General features: G+C 47.6%; 1 protein-coding gene across 1 annotated transcript in view; it reads left to right on the top strand.

Annotated features, from left to right (window-relative positions):
- HEATR4 (HEAT repeat containing 4) overlaps nucleotides 1-19040 on the top strand; it is a 427614-nt gene that overhangs the window by 248417 nt on the left and 160157 nt on the right. Inside the window, exon 11 of the mRNA XM_078659659.1 lies at nucleotides 12646-12826. Within this exon, the coding sequence (XP_078515785.1) occupies nucleotides 12646-12826 (181 nt within the window). The remainder of the gene's footprint in view (nucleotides 1-12645; nucleotides 12827-19040) is intronic.

The raw sequence follows: 19040 nt of genomic DNA, 5'->3' as shown, positions 1-19040 counted from the left end.
TCAGGCAAGATTACCAGCAGTGATTTTCTCAATTCATCAGCCAAGATCACCAGCAGTGACTACCTCCGTGCATCAGGCAAGATTACCAGCAGTGATTACCTCGGTGCATCAGGCAAGATTACCAGAAGAGATTTCCTCGATACATCAGGCAAGATTACCAGCAGTGATTACCTCGGTGAATCAGGCAAGATTACCAGAAGTGATTTCCTCGGGGCATCAGGCAAGATTACCAGCAGTGATTTCCTCAATTCATCAGGCAAGATTACCAGCAGTGACTACCTCAGTGCATCAGGCAAGATTACGAGAAGTGATTTCCTAGGTGCATCAGGCAAGATTACCAGAAGTGATTTCCTCGGTGCATCAGGCAAGATTACCAGCAGTGATTTCCTCGATACATCAGGCAAGATTACCAGCAGTGTTTACCTCGGTGAATCAGGCAAGATTACCAGAAGTGATTTTCTGTGTATCAGGCAAGATTACCAGCAGTGATTACCTCAGTGCCTCAGGCAAGATTACCAGCAGTGATTACCTCGGTGCATCAGGCAAGATTATCAGAAGTGATTTCCTAGGTGCATCAGGCAAGATTACCAGCAGTGACTACCTTAGTGCATCAGGGAAGATTACCAGCAGTGATTACCTCCGTGCATCAGGCAAGATTACCAGCAGTGATTACCTCGGTGCATCAGGCAAGATTACCAGAAGTGATTTCCTCGATACATCAGGCAAGATTACCAGCAGTGATTACCTCGGTGAATCAGGCAAGATTACCAGAAGTGATTTCCTCGGGGCATCAGGCAAGATAACCAGCAGTGATTTCCTCAATTCATCAGGCAAGATTACCAGCAGTGACTACCTCAGTGCATCAGGCAAGATTATCAGAAGTGATTTCCTCGGTGCATCAGGCAAGATTACCAGCAGTGACTACCTCAGTGCATCAGGGAAGATTACCAGCAGTGATTACCTCCGTGCATCAGGCAAAATTACCAGCAGTGATTACCTCGGTGCATCAGGCAAGATTACCAGAAGTGATTTTCTTGGTGCATCAGGCAAGAGTACCAGAAGTGATTACCTCGGTGCATCAGGCAAGATTACCAGAAGTGATTTCTTCGGTGCATCAGGCAAGATTACCAGCAGTGATTACCTCGGTGCATCAGGCAAGGTTACCAGCAATGATTACCTCAGTGTGTCAGGCAAGATTACCAGCAATGATTACCTCAGTGTGTCAGGCAAGATTACCAGAGTGATTTCTTCAGTGCATCAGGCAAGATTACCAGAAGTGATTTCCTCGGTGCATCAGGCAAGATTGCCAGGAGTGATTACCTCGGTGCATCAGGCAAGATTACCAGAGTGATTTCTTTGGTGCATCAGGCAAGATTACAAGCAGTGATTTCCTTGGTGCATCAGGCAAGAGTACCAGAAGTGATTACCTCAGTGCATCATGCAAGATTACCAGCAGTAATTTCCTCAGTGCATCAGGCAAGATTACCAGCAGTGATTACCTCAGTGCATCAGGCAAGATTACCAGCACTGATTTCCTCGGTGCATCAGGCAAGATTACCAGCAGTGATTACCTTGGTGCATCAGGCAAGATTACCAGAGTGATTTCTTCAGTGCATCAGGCAAGATTACCAGAAGTGATTTCCTCGGTGCATCAGGCAAGATTGCCAGGAGTGATTACCTCGGTGCATCAGGCAAGATTACCAGAGTGATTTCTTCGGTGCATCAGGCAAGATTACCAGAAGTGATTTCTACGGTGCATCAGGCAAGATTACCACCACTGATTTCCTCAGTGCATCAGGCAAGATTACCAGTACTGATTACCTCGGTGCAGCAGGCAAGATTACCAGAAGTGATTTCCTCGGTGCATCAGGCAAGATTACCAGCAGTGATTTCCTCGGTGCATCAGGCAAGATTACCAGCAGTGATTTCCTCGGTGCATCAGTCAAGATTACCAGCAGTGACTACCTCAGTGCATCAGGCAAGATTACGAGAAGTGATTTTCTTGGTGCATCGGCAAGATTACCAGCAGTGATTACCTCAGTGAATCAGGCAAGATTACCAAGAAGTGATTTCCTCGGTGCATCAGGTAAGATTACCAGCAGTGATTACCTCGGTGCATCAGCAAGATTACCTGAAGTGATTTCCTCGATACATCAGGCAAGCTTACCAGCAGTGATTACCTCGGTGAATCAGGCAAGATTACCAGAAGTGATTTTCTCGGTGCATCAGGCAAGATTACCAGCAGTGATTACCTCAGTGCCTCAGGCAAGATTACCAGCAGTGATTACCTCGGTGCATCAGGCAAGATTACCAGCAGTGATTTCCTTGGTGCATCAGGCAAGAATACCAGAAATGATTACCTCAGTGCACTAGGCAAGAATACTAGAAGTGATTTCCTCTGTGCATCAGGCAAGATTACCAGCAGTGATTTCCTCGGTTCATCAGACAAGATTACCAGCAGTGATTTCCTCGGTGAATCAGACAAGATTACCAGAAGTGATTTCCTCAGTGCATCAGGCAAGATTACCAGCAGTGATTACCTCAGTGCATCAGGTAAGATTACCAGAAGTGATTTCCTCGGTGCATCAAACAAGATTACCAGCAGTGATTTCCTCGGTGCATCAGGCAAGATTACCAGCAGTGATTACCTTGGTGCATCAGGCAAGATTACCAGCAGTGATTTCCTCGGTGCAAAAGGCAAGATTACCAGCAGTGATTACCTCGGTGCATCAGGCAAGATTACACGAGTGATTTCTTCGGTGCATCAGGCAAGATTACCAGAAGTGATTTCTTCGGTGCATCAGGCAAGATTACCAGCAGTGATTTCCTTGGTACATCAGGCAAGATTACCAGCAGTGATTACCTCGGTGAATCAGGCAAGATTACCAGAAGCGATTTCCTCGGTGCATCAGGCAAGATTACCAGCAGTGATTACCTCGGTGCATCAGGCAAGATTACCAGAAGTGATTTCCTCGATACATCAGGTAAGATTACCAGCAGTGATTACCTCAGTGCATCAGGCAAGATTACCAGAAGTGCTTTCCTCGGTGCATCAGGCAAGATTACCAGCAGTGATTACCTCAGTGCCTCAGGCAAGATTACTAGCAGTGATTACCTCGGAGCATCAGGCAAGATTACCAGAAGTGATTTCCTCGGTGCATCAGGCAAGATTACCGGCAGTGATTTCCTCAGTGCATCAGGCAAGATTACCAGCAGTGACTACCTCAGTGCATCAGGCAAGATTACCAGCAGTGACTACCTCAGTGCATCAGGGAAGATTACCAGCAGTGATTATCTCCGTGCATCAGGCAAGATTACCAGCAGTGACTACCTCAGTGCATCAGGGAAGATTACCAACAGTGATTATCTCCGTGCATCAGGCAAGATTACCAGCAGTGATTCCCTCGGTGCATCACGCAAGATTACCAGCAGTGATTTCCTCCGTGCATCAGGCAAGATTACCAGCAGTGATTTCCTCGGTGCATGATCAGGCAAGATTACCAGCAATGACTACCTCAGTGCATCAGGCAAGATTACGAGAAGTGATTTTCTTGGTGCATCAGGCAAGATTACCAGCAGTGATTACCTCAGTGAATCAGGCAAGATTACCAGAAGGGATTTCCTCGGTGCATCAGGCAAGATTACCAGCAGTGATTACCTCGGTGAATCAGGCAAGATTACCAGAAGCGATTTCCTCGGTGCATCAGGCAAGATTACCAGCAGTGATTACCTCGGTGCATCAGGCAAGATTACCAGAAGTGATTTCCTCGATACATCAGGTAAGATTACCAGCAGTGATTACCTCAGTGCATCAGGCAAGATTACCAGAAGTGCTTTCCTCGGTGCATCAGGCAAGATTACCAGCAGTGATTACCTCAGTGCCTCAGGCAAGATTACTAGCAGTGATTACCTCGGAGCATCAGGCAAGATTACCAGAAGTGATTTCCTCGGTGCATCAGGCAAGATTACCGGCAGTGATTTCCTCAGTGCATCAGGCAAGATTACCAGCAGTGACTACCTCAGTGCATCAGGCAAGATTACCAGCAGTGACTACCTCAGTGCACCAGGGAAGATTACCAGCAGTGATTATCTCCGTGCATCAGGCAAGATTACCAGCAGTGACTACCTCAGTGCATCAGGGAAGATTACCAACAGTGATTATCTCCGTGCATCAGGCAAGATTACCAGCAGTGATTCCCTCGGTGCATCACGCAAGATTACCAGCAGTGATTTCCTCGGTGCATCAGGCAAGATTACCAGCAGTGATTTCCTCGGTGCATGATCAGGCAAGATTACCAGCAATGACTACCTCAGTGCATCAGGCAAGATTACGAGAAGTGATTTTCTTGGTGCATCAGGCAAGATTACCAGCAGTGATTACCTCAGTGAATCAGGCAAGATTACCAGAAGGGATTTCCTCGGTGCATCAGGCAAGATTACCAGCAGTGATTACCTTGGTGCATCAGGCAAGATTACCAGAAGTGATTTACTCGATACATCAGGCAAGATTACCAGAAGTGATTTTCTGTGCATCAGGCAAGATTACCAGCAGTGATTACCTCAGTGCCTCAGGCAAGATTACCAGCAGTGATTACCTCGGTGCATCAGGCAAGATTACCAGAAGTGATTTCCTCGGGGCATCAGGCAAGATTACCAGCAGTGATTTCCTCAATTCATCAGGCAAGATTACCAGCAGTGACTACCTCAGTGCATCAGGCAAGATTATCAGAAGTGATTTCCTAGGTGCATCAGGCAAGATTACCAGCAGTGACTACCTCAGTGCATCAGGGAAGATTACCAGCAGTGATTACCTCGGTGCATCAGGCAAGATTACCAGAATTGATTTCCTCGGGGCATCAGGCAAGATTACCAGCAGTGATTTCCTCAATTCATCAGGCAAGATTACCAGCAGTGACTACCTCAGTGCATCAGGCAAGATTATCAGAAGTGATTTCCTAGGTGCATCAGGCAAGATTACCAGCAGTGACTACCTCAGTGCATCAGGGAAGATTACCAGCAGTGATTACCTCCGTGCATCAGGCAAGATTACCAGCAGTGATTACCTCGGTGCATCAGGCAAGATTACCGGAAGGGATTTTCTTGGTGCATCAGGCAAGATTACCAGAAGTGATTTCCTCGGTGCATCAGGCAAGATTACCAGCAGTGATTGCCTCAGTGCCTCAGGCAAGATTACCAGCAATGATTACCTCAGTGTGTCAGGCAAGATCACCAGCAGTGATTTCCTTGGTGCATCAGGCAAGAATACCAGAAATGATTACCTCAGTGAATCAGGCAAGATTACCAGAAGGGATTACCTCAGTGAATCAGGCAAGATTACCAGAAGGGATTTCCTCGGTGCATCAGACAAGATTACCAGCAGTGATTACCTTGGTGCACCAGGCAAGATTACCAGAAGTGATTTACTCGATACATCAGGCAAGATTACCAGAAGTGATTTTCTGTGCATCAGGCAAGATTACCAGCAGTGATTACCTCAGTGCCTCAGGCAAGATTACCAGCAGTGATTACCTCGGTGCATCAGGCAAGATTACCAGAAGTGATTTCCTCGGGGCATCAGGCAAGATTACCAGCAGTGATTTCCTCAATTCATCAGGCAAGATTACCAGCATTGACTACCTCAGTGCATCAGGCAAGATTATCAGAAGTGATTTCCTAGGTGCATCAGGCAAGATTACCAGCAGTGACTACCTCAGTGCATCAGGGAAGATTACCAGCAGTGATTACCTCCGTGCATCAGGCAAGATTACCAGCAGTGATTACCTCGGTGCATCAGGCAAGATTACCGGAAGGGATTTTCTTGGTGCATCAGGCAAGATTACCAGAAGTGATTTCCTCGGTGCATCAGGCAAGATTACCAGCAGTGATTGCCTCAGTGCCTCAGGCAAGATTACCAGCAATGATTACCTCAGTGTGTCAGGCAAGATTACCAGCAGTGATTTCCTTGGTGCATCAGGCAAGAATACCAGAAATGATTACCTCAGTGCACCAGGCAAAATTACCAGAAGTGATTTCCTCGGTGCATCAGGCAAGATTACCAGCAGTGATTTCCTCGGTGCATCAGACAAGATTACCAGCAGTGATTTCCTCGGTGCATCAGACAAGATTACCAGCAGTGATTTCCTCGGTGCATCAGACAAAATTACCAGAAGTGATTTCCTCGGTGCATCAGGCAAGATTACCAGCAGTGATTTCCTCGGTGCATCAGGCAAGATTACCAGCAGTGATTACCTCGGTGCATCAGGCAAGATTACCAGCAGTGATTTCCACGGTGCATCAGGCAAGATTACCAGCAGTGTTTACCTCGGTGCATCAGGCAAGATTACAAGAGTGATTTCTTCGGTGCATCAGGCAAGATTACCGGAAGTGATTTCTTTGGTGCATCAGGCAAGATTACCAGCAGTGATATCCTTGGTGCATCAGGCAAGATTACCAGCAGTGATTACCTCGGTGAATCAAGCAAGATTACCAGAAGCGATTTCCTCGATACATCAGGCAAGATTACCAGCAGTGATTACCTCAGTGCATCAGGCAAGATTACCAGCAGTGATTTCCTCGGTGCAAAAGGCAAGATTACCAGCAGTGATTACCTCGGTGCATCAGGCAAGATTACAAGAGTGATTTCTTCGGTGCATCAGGCAAGATTACCAGCAGTGATTACCTCAGTACATCAGGCAAGATTACCAGAAGTGATTTCCTCGATATATCAGGCAAGATTACCAGCAGTGATGACCTCAGTGCATCAGGCAAGATTACCAGAAGTGATTTCCTCGGTGCATCAGGCAAGATTACCGGCAGTGATTTCCTCAGTGCATCAGGCAAGATTACAAGCAGTGACTACCTCAGTGCATCAGGCAAGATTACCAGAAGTGATTTCCTCGGTGCATCAGGCAAGATTACCAGCAGTGACTACCTCAGTGCATCAGGGAAGATTACCAGCAGTGATTATCTCCGTGCATCAGGCAAGATTACCAGCAGTGATTCCCTTGGTGGATCAGGCAAGATTACCAGCAGTGATTACCTTGGTGCATCAGGCAAGATTACCAGCAATGATTACCTCAGTGTGTCAGGCAAGATTACCAGCAATGATTACCTCAGTGTGTCAGGCAAGATTACCAGAAGTGATTTCTTTAGTGCATCAGACAAGATTACCAGCAGTGATTTCCTTGATGCATCAGGCAAGAATACCAGAAGTGCTTACCTCAGTGCATCAGGCAAGATTACCAGAAGTGATTTCCTCGGTGCATCAGGCAAGATTACCAGCAGTGATTTCCTCGAAGCATTAGATAAGATTACCAGCAGTGATTTCCTCGGTGCACCATACAAGATTACCAGAAGTGATTTCCTCGGTGCATCAGGCAAGATTACCAGCAGTGATTACCTCAGTGCATCAGGCAAGATTACCAGCAGTGATTACCTCAGTGCATCAGGCAAGATTACCAGCAGTGATTTCCTCGGTGCATCAGGCAAGATTACCAGCAGTGATTACCTCAGTGCATCATGCAAGATTACCAGTAGTAATTTCCTCAGTGCATCAGGCAAGATTACCAGCATTGATTACCTCAGTGCATCAGGCAAGATTACCAGAAGTGATTTCCTCGGTGCATCAGGCAAGATTACCAGCAGTGGTTACCTCAGTGCATCAGGCAAGATTACCAGAAGTGATTTCCTCGGTGCACCAGGCAAGATTACCAGCAGTGATTACCTCAGTGCATCAGGCAAGATTACCAGAAGTGAATTCCTCGGTGCATCAGGCAAGATTACCAGTAGTGATTATCTCAGTGGTTGCTAGCAAACATGTGACAATGTCTTTATCAGTTTGGAATGAATCGGGATAATAGGACAGCTATGGCTGCAATGCCCCTGCAACAAAGGTAATCATTTTAGTAATGTCTCCCCAACACCTTATGATTTATCCCTCAAATATTAGCTTTAAATATATTTTGGAATTTCAGCTATTTGTTTGCAGACATCAGCTAAGCGTGTGAGTTCTTAAAATACACAAACTTCGGTCTCAAATACACGCTTTTCAGTTTTGGAAAGCAGATATTAATTCAACCATGAAAAAATGTCTTTTTTAGTAGGCTTGGCTGCACGCAGGCCAGCTACTCACAGGTAGCTGGAGAGTTACCAATAGCTCACGAGCTACTCATTGTAGAAGCCTGCTCTACACTGCTGTGCCGCATTAACAATTTCTATCAACCATGTCCATAAAATACATGTTATGTCTGTTTTAGTTAAGAAATTATGGCCTGATTTTTGTGTGTATGCCTTAGTATCAAGGGACGAACAGACAAGATGTTTACCCGACACCATAATGGACTTTATCTATAATTTATTTGACTCTTATTATCAAACAAAGCCACTCGACTATAAATTTAAGAGGCTCACACAAGTAATTGCGACTAAGCCCACACGTTCACCACATAGGGATTGAGTTCATAAAGGGACAGGTTTATCATAAAGGGACAGGTTTACCACTAATGTTTTGTTTGGAACCTGTGCCTACTTAATATCTGTGAATCATAGTACGAAGAAAAATGTATTGATCCCTCGAATTGCCTCTGGTCTGGTCTCTGCCTTGTTCTATACCGAAACAGGACGATTGTGTTTGTGTCCATAACAACCTCATCACCTCCCTGGGTTCATTCAACATTGCACCTGAGATGCGTCTGGCTGTATTTCTTATTAAAAACCAACCAGTCCCTGGTGCATTAAAAGGCTGTGAAACTCCTGCCCTTTGTGAAATGTAAACTATTTAATAGAATGCTTGCCTTATTGCTCGGTAAGATAGGCCAAGATCCCCATTTGTTGTTTCAATTCATTCAAAGTGTCCCGTACATCCACATTATATACTTCTTGCCTCTCCTAAGGGGGAGGCCTGGTAAAATTTCTTCTACTAGTTCAGCTGAAATTGCTAGGTCAGTTTCTCCATCCATCATGCCAGCTCAAAGAGAACACCCGCCCTCAAAGTCTCAAGAAATATACCACTTTACTGCAAAAGTTGCTTCAGCTGAACCACCGCGCTAGATCTGTAACGAAGCACACAACATTTCAGTGGTGCATACTGTTCCTCCCCCCACTTGACACACATCATGAACCTGAACAGATAAAGTGGAATTACTTTTGGACATATTAACCACGGGCAGCGATAATTATCGCTGGCCGTGCTTAGCGATAATTATATTATCGCAGGCTATCTCTGGTATTTATTGCCCTGGTAGCGCGTGATGACCAACGCGTTACTCCAGGGCGATGAAAAATCCAGAGATAGCGAGGTCATCGCCCTTTTGCAGGGAACATCGCTGGTTTTCCAGTGATGTTCCCTGCACAAGGGCGATAACCTTGCTGATACGACCCACAGGGTCGTATCAGCATAATCCACCCCCATGTTAGGGATGGCTAAGTCAGGATTTTAGCAGACGTTAGTTTTTGGCGAAAACTGCTGTTTTCGGCAAAATCTAATGTGTGCTAAAATCATGTGGGCTGCCTTGTAAATATCGCGATGTAAACATCAGCGATATTTGCAAGGTAGTCCATCTTGGGTACGCCCACTTTGCATCTCATTGGAGATGCAAAGTGAGGCGTTGGGAAAAAGGGTGCTAACATGCGATTATGCATGTTAGCACTCTCTTGTAAATAGGGCGCTGGTTTTATCTCCGCTATTTTGGCTTTGTAAGCCAAAAAAGTGGCGATAAAGCCCTTGTAAATATGCCCCTTTTTTTTACCTTGAGCCACACAAGAAGAGGCTTGGAGGCCACTTATCGCAGTTTTAGTACCTTCAGGGATCAGCATCCTTGTGGTCTGGACAGAGAACATTCACTCTGAGATCTACAGTATCCATATACAATTTTGCAGTAATAGCTTCTAAGTCTTGATTGATTTAACTACTGTAAATTGATTCCACTATTTTCGTTAATGTTGATAATACCCCTAATGCCCGTTGTCGCTGAACACGTAGCCATCAGGTTTCTTGTCTGTCCTGCCAGCTACATGCACAACACTTTACTCCCTTTTGAAGATCGATTTGAGCCTCACAGATAACCTGAAATAAAAATGTATTTATTTCACCTTTCAATATCCCTCCTAATTCCTGTCACTAATGAATGGAATGGTGGCTATAATTTTTCTCTTTTAAGTCCTTTCCTCTCTGCTCAGTAACTATTTACGAGGCATCTGACTATATGCTTAAGGCATATTTCTGCATTTTTTGCACAAGTCAAAACTCACCTTTGATTCACATGAATACAGCTCACCGCGACCCTCAGCAAGGGGCGCCACTCGCCTGTACCTCCGTCTCCAGGGCTCTCTACCTCCCTCCCCAGGGCTCCATACCTCCCTCCCCACTGCTCCACTCCTCCCTCCCCAGAGTGCCTTACCTCCCTCCCCAGGTCTTCTTACCTCCCTCCCTGGGGCTCCTCACCTTCCTCCCCAGGGCTCCTTGCCTCCTAACCTCCGTCCCCACTGCTACACTCCTCCCTCCCCGGAGCTCATACCCTCCCACCCCAGAGCTCCTTACCTCTCTCCCCAGAGCTCCTTACCTCTCTCCCCAGAGCTCCTTACCTTCCTCCCTTTTGCGTCATTCCTCCCTCCTCATTGCTCCACTCCTCCCTCCCCACCAGGCCCGGACTGGCCGTTGCGGGCACCGGGCAATCCCCCGGTCGGCCGCATGGGTGGGGGCCAGTTGGGGGCTCCAGTGGGCCGTTTTTGTTACAGGGCCGTTTTTGCAGCATAGCTGCAAAAACGGCCCTGTAACGAAATCGGCCGAAAACCGGCCCTGGCAAAGAGCGCGGCCGCCCCCCCCCTCCCCCGACGGGAGGGGAGGGGGGCCGGACGAGTACTTTGCCAGGGCCGGTTTTGGTTCCCAGTCGGCCATGCTCCCCACTGCTCCATCTCTTCCTCCTTAGGTCTCCATACATCCATCTCCAGGGCTCCTTACCTCCCTCCCTGCTGCTCCATCCCTCCCTCCCCAGGGCTCCATAACCTCCCTCCCCCGGGCTCCTTAGCTGCCTCCCCACGGCTCCTTACATCCCTCCCCATTGCTCCACTCCTCCCTCCCCACTGCTCCATCTCTCCCTCCTCAGGTCTCCTTAATCCCTCCCCAGGGCTCCTTATCTCTCTCCCCACTGCTCTATACATCCCTCCCCAGGGCTCCTTACTTCCCTCCCCAGTGCTCCTTAGCTCCCTCCCCAGGGCTCCTTACCTCCCTCCCCACTGCTCTGTAAAGTACCTCCCTCCCTAGTGCTCCAGATAGTGTCTCCAAGACCCAACTACATCATCATTGATTGGCTCTTCGTCATGGTATGCTTATGTTTTAGCAATGATGCTGTGCTTGCTTTACCCCTTAACATATTTCGTGAGGGGGCAGAACCATTTTGAGTTACTCCACTGCGGGCTGCTCCGGGTCCACAAAGGGGACCCTCCTAAGAGGGCAGCCCCCCTTAGTGCCACAGGATGGCACATGAGGCAGCCGCCCAGTGTTTGCAACCCTCTAAGGGTCCGCATGCCCGCGTCACTTCCGGGCAGGAGTGGGCGGGGGCGAGGTACATATACCTCTCCCGCCCACTGGGCGCCCTCTTTTCCCACTGCCCTGAAGCCGTTTCAAATAAACCTGCATCAATTTTCTCCACAAAAAAAGGTGTATTGTCTGTTTATTTCTCCAGGATATTGCTGTGGGGGATGGGGAGTGTTGCCGATATTGGCACTATGCGAGCTGCCCCGGGTCCATGAAGGAGACCCTCCTAAAACGGCGGCCCCCCTTAGTACCACAGGATGGCACATGAGGCAGCCGCCCAGTGTTTGCGACCCCCTAAAGGTCTGCATGCCTGCGTCACTTCCGGGCAGGTGTGGGCGGGGGCGGGGTACATATACCTCTCCCGCCCACTGGGCACCCTCTTCTACTGCTGCCCTGATGCCGTTTCCCTCCCTACGGGCAGGGGGTGAGGGGGTGGTTTGTCTAACTTATTATTTTGTGTTGCAGGCGGAGTTACAGGGTGATCCAGAGGCTGTAAGGTACAGAATGGTACCCTCTGCAGGAGCACAGTAAGGGTGCTAAAGCCAAATATCCCCAGGGAGGTCCTCGCGTTGGACCCTAGAGGAGCGACGGCGCCCCCTTAGTCTTACAGGCGGTTGTGGACCTGAGCAACCAGGGGTTGCCTGGAACGCTCTGCCCCCCCCTTCTGGGGGGGGCGTGAGTAATGGGGTGGACTGGCGATCCACCGGTGGGAGGGGTTAGCCCCTCCCCCAAATCTGACAAACACCGATTGGATTGGCCACGGTGTAATTTGGCTCATCAGGTGGCAAGCGGCGAAGGGCTGCCTGCCCTAGGATCGCCCGTAAGATAACCCACCATGTTGGCATATTTGTTATGCAAATAAACCTGTAGCAATTTCCTCCACAAAAAAGGTGTCTTGTCTGTTTATTTCTCCAGGATTTTGCTGTGGGGTGATGGGGAGTGTTGCCGATATTGATATTGGCACTATGTCTCTAAATAAATATTCACTTATCATGTAACATTAGCCGCTGTAAACCACACTATAAAAATGTTGTTATAAATAAAAATAGAAGTTCACGAACCTGTTAAGTCCTCCTGACCTTTTACAATAACAATCCATTTGCCCCATCCAGGGAGAAGCTGGAGAAAGGTGACTCCCGGAGCAGGGTGGAAGCCCTCTGTCTGATTGGCTGGCTGAAGCTAATGACGGCGAAGCTGTTGCCTGGCTTCCTCCAGTGCTTCTCTGATGACATTGTCGCTGTGAGGCGCGAGGCGTGTAATGCGGCCGGAGCACTCCAGATCAAAGATGAGATGGTGAGTGACGTCGGAAATAGCAGACACCTCTTCAGCAGTGCCGTACCCTCTTGATGTTGGGAACTAGAATATAAGAATATTATTGTTCTATCTACCTCTTGGATTTTACTGGTAAAACACCTTTTGCAAAGCTGCTTGTTAGGTTACAGGAGTGGACTGGACTAGGGATAAGGAACTCTTTCTAGAGCTACAATTTAGATTTTGTGAGTGGTCGGGTACTGTAAGAGAATGTCCTAATCTGTATCTCTTGTGGTCCATAGAGGACACTTAGACAAGCATGAAGACATGCACCAAGAGCACGTGACTGCATTAATCCTGCTAAGCTTCGGAATATCTAGTAATTGATACACCACTAAGATTGCATGTGGGGAGAAACCTTGTTAGGTGCCAAAGTATAGCAGTTGCTTCTTCCGCTCTAGCATTGTACTGAAGCTAAATCCTTTAATATGCTAGCGTGTTTTTTTTTGGTTTATATAGCACAAACTCAACCCGAAGTGATCAGAGCACTTTACATGAGCCCCAGTTGTGTTACGGACGGACACATTCATTTTGTTGGGCACAGGCAGAATAAGTGATTTGCCTACAATCACAGGATGTTGAGTTGTGGACCGTTTCCACAGCTTCGAGGTCGACCGCTCTAGCCGCTAGGACACATCCTCTCTTGAAGAAGGTCCAGATTGTGGCAGTGAAGACGGCTGCCTCAGCGATACCATGTGCCAGTGTAGAGGGGAACCCGAAGAAACCTGGCAAAGACGCCCCTCCCCCCTGCTTTGGGATGTGTACTACTAGAGCGGCACTGTGCCAACCCCAGAATCTGGGGTCCTCTCCTCCGCTGCCAGGGCTGTTGTCACAGAGTCAAGCTGGGTTCCGGGCGAGGTTGGCTGGGATATTGGTGTCCTACAGTGATGCAGCCTCGCAGTCTGGGAGAGGTGGACCCCACCTAGAGACTGTGGCCTACTCAGTGGTAGCTGGACCTGTAGATCTGGGAAGGCTATGACATCTGATGCTCACATGGAAGCCACAGAAACTTAGAAAGAATTGGTGCCCTATCATCCATCTTTGTGTGTGTCCCCCACACACATTGAATTTGGGGCTGCACAGTTTGCAATGCTGAGCCCGAATTGTGACGCGGGCATGCGCCTAGGGGAGAGGCATGTGAGCATCCATAGCGTGGTTCGCAGCAGTTTTTGGAGATATGCCAACAGGTAATATGGAGGCTGCTCGCTGGGTGAGCACCCCTTTTGACCGCACTGTCTCAAATTTTGTCCTCTGGAGTGGGGTCTCTGCAGAATGAGATCGAAACCTCTATGCTGGCCTAATGGGACCACCTGGTGTATGCTGCTAGGGTGGGTGGATTGGAACACTTGGCCACATAGCTTGTAGGCCGAGTGGTTTACGTGTGTCCGACATCTCAGTGGGCACTCCCACAATGGCAAAGTATCTATCTATCTATGTATCTCTTGTATTTTAAAGCGCAATCAATGCCCTAGGGCAGTCTGGCACTAGCTTAAAGGACAAGACAGTATCAGAGCATTAAATCTAAAAAGGCCAGGCTTCACTGCCCTCCGAAACCTCCAGTTTCAGGAGATGCCATGAGTCTGTGGTGGGAGATCATGCCAGACAAAAGCCACCCTAAAAGAGAAGGTAATGCCTTCTTACTGAGCTCGTTTGATTTTGCAAACGTAAAGCAAGGATTCATTGGCAGAATGGAGGGAGCGTGTTGTTACATAACACGTTAACAAATGTTTAAGAGCACAGGGCCCAAGTTGTTAAATACTTTAAAACATGGGGCATATGTACAAGCCCCTATCGTCACGAGAACGTCACTTTTTGTGACGTTTCCGTGGCGGTAGGGGCTTCGCCTTATTTACAAGGCAGCGTTAAGCCACTTAACGTGGATTAACGCTGCCTTGTAAATAAGCCCCCTTTCACGCTATGCTTAGCGTGAAAGGGGTATGCGGTGGGTGTTGCAGTGAGCGTTCCAGCGCAACACCCATTGATTTTGATGCCGCCCCCTATTTACAAGGGCAGCGTGAATAAGAGGCAGGAAAAACCTTGGCGAAACGAGGAGGAATGCTTTATTTCACCTCGTTTTTGCTTTTTCCATGTGTGCTGCCTTGTGCAGCACGCATGGAAAAAGCAAAACTCCCTGATTATTGAAGGTGGCCGTTCCTGCACATAAACATGGTGCTGCATTAAGCAGCACACATAGAAGTGACAAAATTACACTTCAGGATTGTTTATGTGCAGGAAGGGACACCTTCCTACACATAAATAATCCTCGCCTGCACGCAGACACCCTTGCACTATAGGCCTTCACCAGTCTCGAATGGGCAGAGTGGCCATCGCTAAAATGCTTCCTCAGAACATATTTAAGGACCTGGAAGTCCTAGTTGCACTGATATGGGAGGCGCAAGGTCCAGAGTAGCACTCCATAAACTGTACCTGCCACTCACGCACGGAGGATTGGGGCACCAAATTATGAATATTATTATGCTGCTGTGCAGCTCCAATGGCCAATGAGATGGCTAGCGAGTGCCCAGGTGACAGAGATGTCCAGCTGGGCAATACTCTTAAGACGTAGAGCCATAATAGAACGGCTATTGGGCTCCACCACTCCAACGCAAAAGAAGCAGGGTAATCTGCTAATGACAGCAGCTAGACGTAGCTGGCTACGATACACGATGCCTAAAAGCCAAGCAACATCATATGCACCCATGCTACCGCTTGAGATTTTCCTGGGTACGTTTGCTTGCCACGACCGCCTGGAACTTGAGTCCTGGGCGGTGGTGGAATTGGATACCCGGGGCGACTTATTTGTGGATGCACAGTTCCAGAGCCTAGAAGAGTTGATAGGGATCTTCAGAATCACGCAGGTTACATTCATGCTTCATGCATTACTAGCGCAGCAATTCAGCCAAGCATGGGGGAGCGTCGAGATAGACCCAGACACATCGCAGGTGCTGCAGACCTTGCTTACACATGGGAAGGGCAGACATGTGATAACAGCAATATATAGCTCCCTTAGGCCTGGTCCTAGCCCCCTACTGGCAATACGCTTCGTGCATATTGGGATTCCGAGCTGTCAGCTACCATGAGTGAGAAGCAGTGGGCGCAGTGTATAGGGTACCCCAAAATTATATCCACAAACGCTAGGCTGCAATACACACAGTTTAATTATTTACATCATACCTATTTATCACCACACAGACTGGCCCGTATGTACCCTACATCTGTTGACATATGCCCTCGCTGCTTGGGGTCAGACGCAAAGTTTCTCAACATGGTCTGAGCATGCCCTTTCCTTAGTGCCTACTGGAATGAGATCACAGCGACACTAGGGCAAGCAACCACAGTACCTGTGCAAGGCTTACACTTTCTACCTGGCATCACCAAGCGCACTGCAGCACAGAAAAACCTTAATAAATATCTTGACCTAGCTTTGGCATTAGCAAAGCTGAGAATAGCTACGTCCTGGAAATCGAGTGCTGCTCCCAATATACGAACTTGGCTGTTGGATCTCTGCAAGGCGCTGGTGGCTGAGCACAAGACACAAACACTGAAGGCATCCCATGACCCCTCACAAACTAACCCCATGCAATGGCAGGAATACTTGTTGTTTGTGGAAGGCAAATTAAAAACACCTAGTTCTTCACAGGGATAAGATGGTTTCCTGCTCTAGGCATGAGTAACAACACACTAATATATAGATGCATGCAAGCTGGGCCCCTCCCCAGGCATGACCTGGCCTAACTAGGGAATACCTCTGGCGTTTGCGAACGCACAATGGTGTGGTGCGCACTGCATCCCTCAACCCCCCCCCTTCGGGACGCACCCGTTGGCCTTAAAGAGTACACAAATAAGCAGTCACCCTAGCCCACATATGACCCGAATCACATAGTACATGTGAATACGTTGAAATCGTATAGTTCTGTGTTCACTTAATTGGTTGGTGTGAAAATATTGAAACTCAGAAAGTCTGTTGCTTTATTTGATGATTACAAAGTGGATAACATACATAGACGTATACAAAATGTTAGATGCGGTTCTCTTTTCTTTTTTGCCACCAGCATGTAACCTGGTTCCCCACCAAGTGTCAAGTATATGAATGTCACTGTACTGTTCTGTATAATAAAGCTGGCAGATTGTACTATGCATAACCTGTGAAAAACCAATAAAGACGAGTTTATAAAAACCGGCTATTCCTCACCATTAATAGATAGCCGTCAATGGCTCAAGAACACCAGAAAACCTTGGTATCCATACACCATGCGACAAACCAAACAGTGATGAAGACTGCTCCTCTCTTTTATTTGAAAGATATTTATTAGAACATTAGATTGAGAGACATGCTTCTTTCCTTTAGGACGGGGCTATATTTAAGTAAGCGACTAAGCAGGTTGGTCTAGTATCCTCAGGAGATATAAGGAACAGTAACTTTGTCAGATGAGATGGTTCATTTACCATTATCAGAATGTTAATTAATTAAATTGTAGGCCTAAAGAATGAGACTCCTGATGAGAAAAAGTCCTGAAACTATCTATCTATACATATATGTATATATATATATATATATATATATATATACACACATATATTTCAGTCCTAAGGCATTGCTTATAGATATTCTTATTCGGTTGAGTCTTTGTGCTTTAGCTGGCGTTTAAGGGCCCGATGTAGGTAAATGTCATTTACCGATTCTTAAATACCGAATTTTACCGATTCGGTATTCAAAAATCGGTAAATGAGATGTAGGCAAAAAATCTGTATTTTTTACCAAATCGGTAAAATTCGGTATCGGACTTTCAGAAATTGCCGATTCGGTATTTAGCGAATCGGTATTTCCCATTCATCCCTATGGGCCAAAAGGCCCATAGGAATACCGATTCGGCAAATACCGAATCGGTAAATTCCGAATCGGAAAGCAAGCAAAAGTGAAACTTAAGACAACAGCCAATCAGGTGCAACCACCCTCCCCCTCCCTACCAGGAAGTGGCTACACAGGCAGCTGCAACTAATTAGAAGGTTCTGGAGAGGCAGTTGGAGCAGAGAGACTGGGAGCAGCAGCAGACAGAGTTTGTGCAGTTTAAAACCTTAAACATGGCAAGCAGCAAAGACCCAGAGCAGACAGAAAGAAAAAGAAAGCTGAAATTCAGCAGCATGGAGCTCCAGGTCCTTTTGGAGGAGGTGGTAAAGGTGCACCACAAACTTTTTGGAAGGCAGTCCCTCTCTGTGGCTGAATCTGCAAAAAGGAAGATTTGGCTTGATATCCTGGACAAATGCCGTGGGAGTGACCACCAGAGTCACAGAAGATTTAAAAAAGAGGTTTTATGACCTGAGGAGCCTCACAAAAAAAATTAGCTGACCACCACAAACAGGCCTCGCAATCAGGTGGAGGAAAGAACACAGCACCCCCCCTCACTGACCTGGAGGAGATGGTGGCCACAACCTTGGAGCCTGAAAGCGTCTGCGGACTGGGAGAAGTGGACAGCTCGGCCAATGCTGCAAGTAGAAAAGGTAAGATGCATGCACAGCAATCCCCCTCACACCCTCATCCTTCCCTCACCCCTGAAGCTAAGTTACCCCTGCCCCAGTGTGTCTGCGCCAAACAGTAGCAATGCATCATGGTACATGTAGTCAGTTAATGAAAGACCATGTCATACAGCACAGTAACCACCAAGTTAGGCAAATGATTGCAGACATAATGAAGGGCAGGCAACATGTAAAAAGTGCAATTTCAAAAGTTTTTATTGTAGTGGCTGTGAGACATTTGCGCCTAGCTGATATACGCTCATATGTCCACAGGTCACACATCCAGAAGGCAGTCACATGAGGCAGAAGGCACGGCACCCGAGAGGGATGACAGTCATGAGCCAGGTCCCAGTGCATCACAGGACACAGGTGTACCGAGTGGGCAGCCACCTTAGCAAGAACCTGACATCACTGAAGAAATGCAGGCATCCCCAAGACCTTCACTGTCCCCACTATTATTGTCGTCACCAGAAATGCCAGCATCACTGGATATTGAAACACCTGCAGCACAACCCAGCAGGAGGCATGTCGTTCCCACACTGATGGAAATGGAGACAGCTGCTGGTGAAATGGTGGGTGAAGACCCACACACCTTGCCTGGAGCTGACATCTCTGCCACACTGCAGCCCAGCGCAGAGCCTGTCCCTAGTACCACAAGACGCCACACAGTACAAGGAAGGAG

This window comes from Lissotriton helveticus, chromosome 9 (genome assembly GCF_964261635.1).
Source record: "Lissotriton helveticus chromosome 9, aLisHel1.1, whole genome shotgun sequence".
In the NCBI taxonomy this organism is placed as follows: Eukaryota; Metazoa; Chordata; class Amphibia; order Caudata; family Salamandridae; genus Lissotriton; species Lissotriton helveticus.
This window is presented reverse-complemented; position numbering and strand designations above follow the sequence as displayed.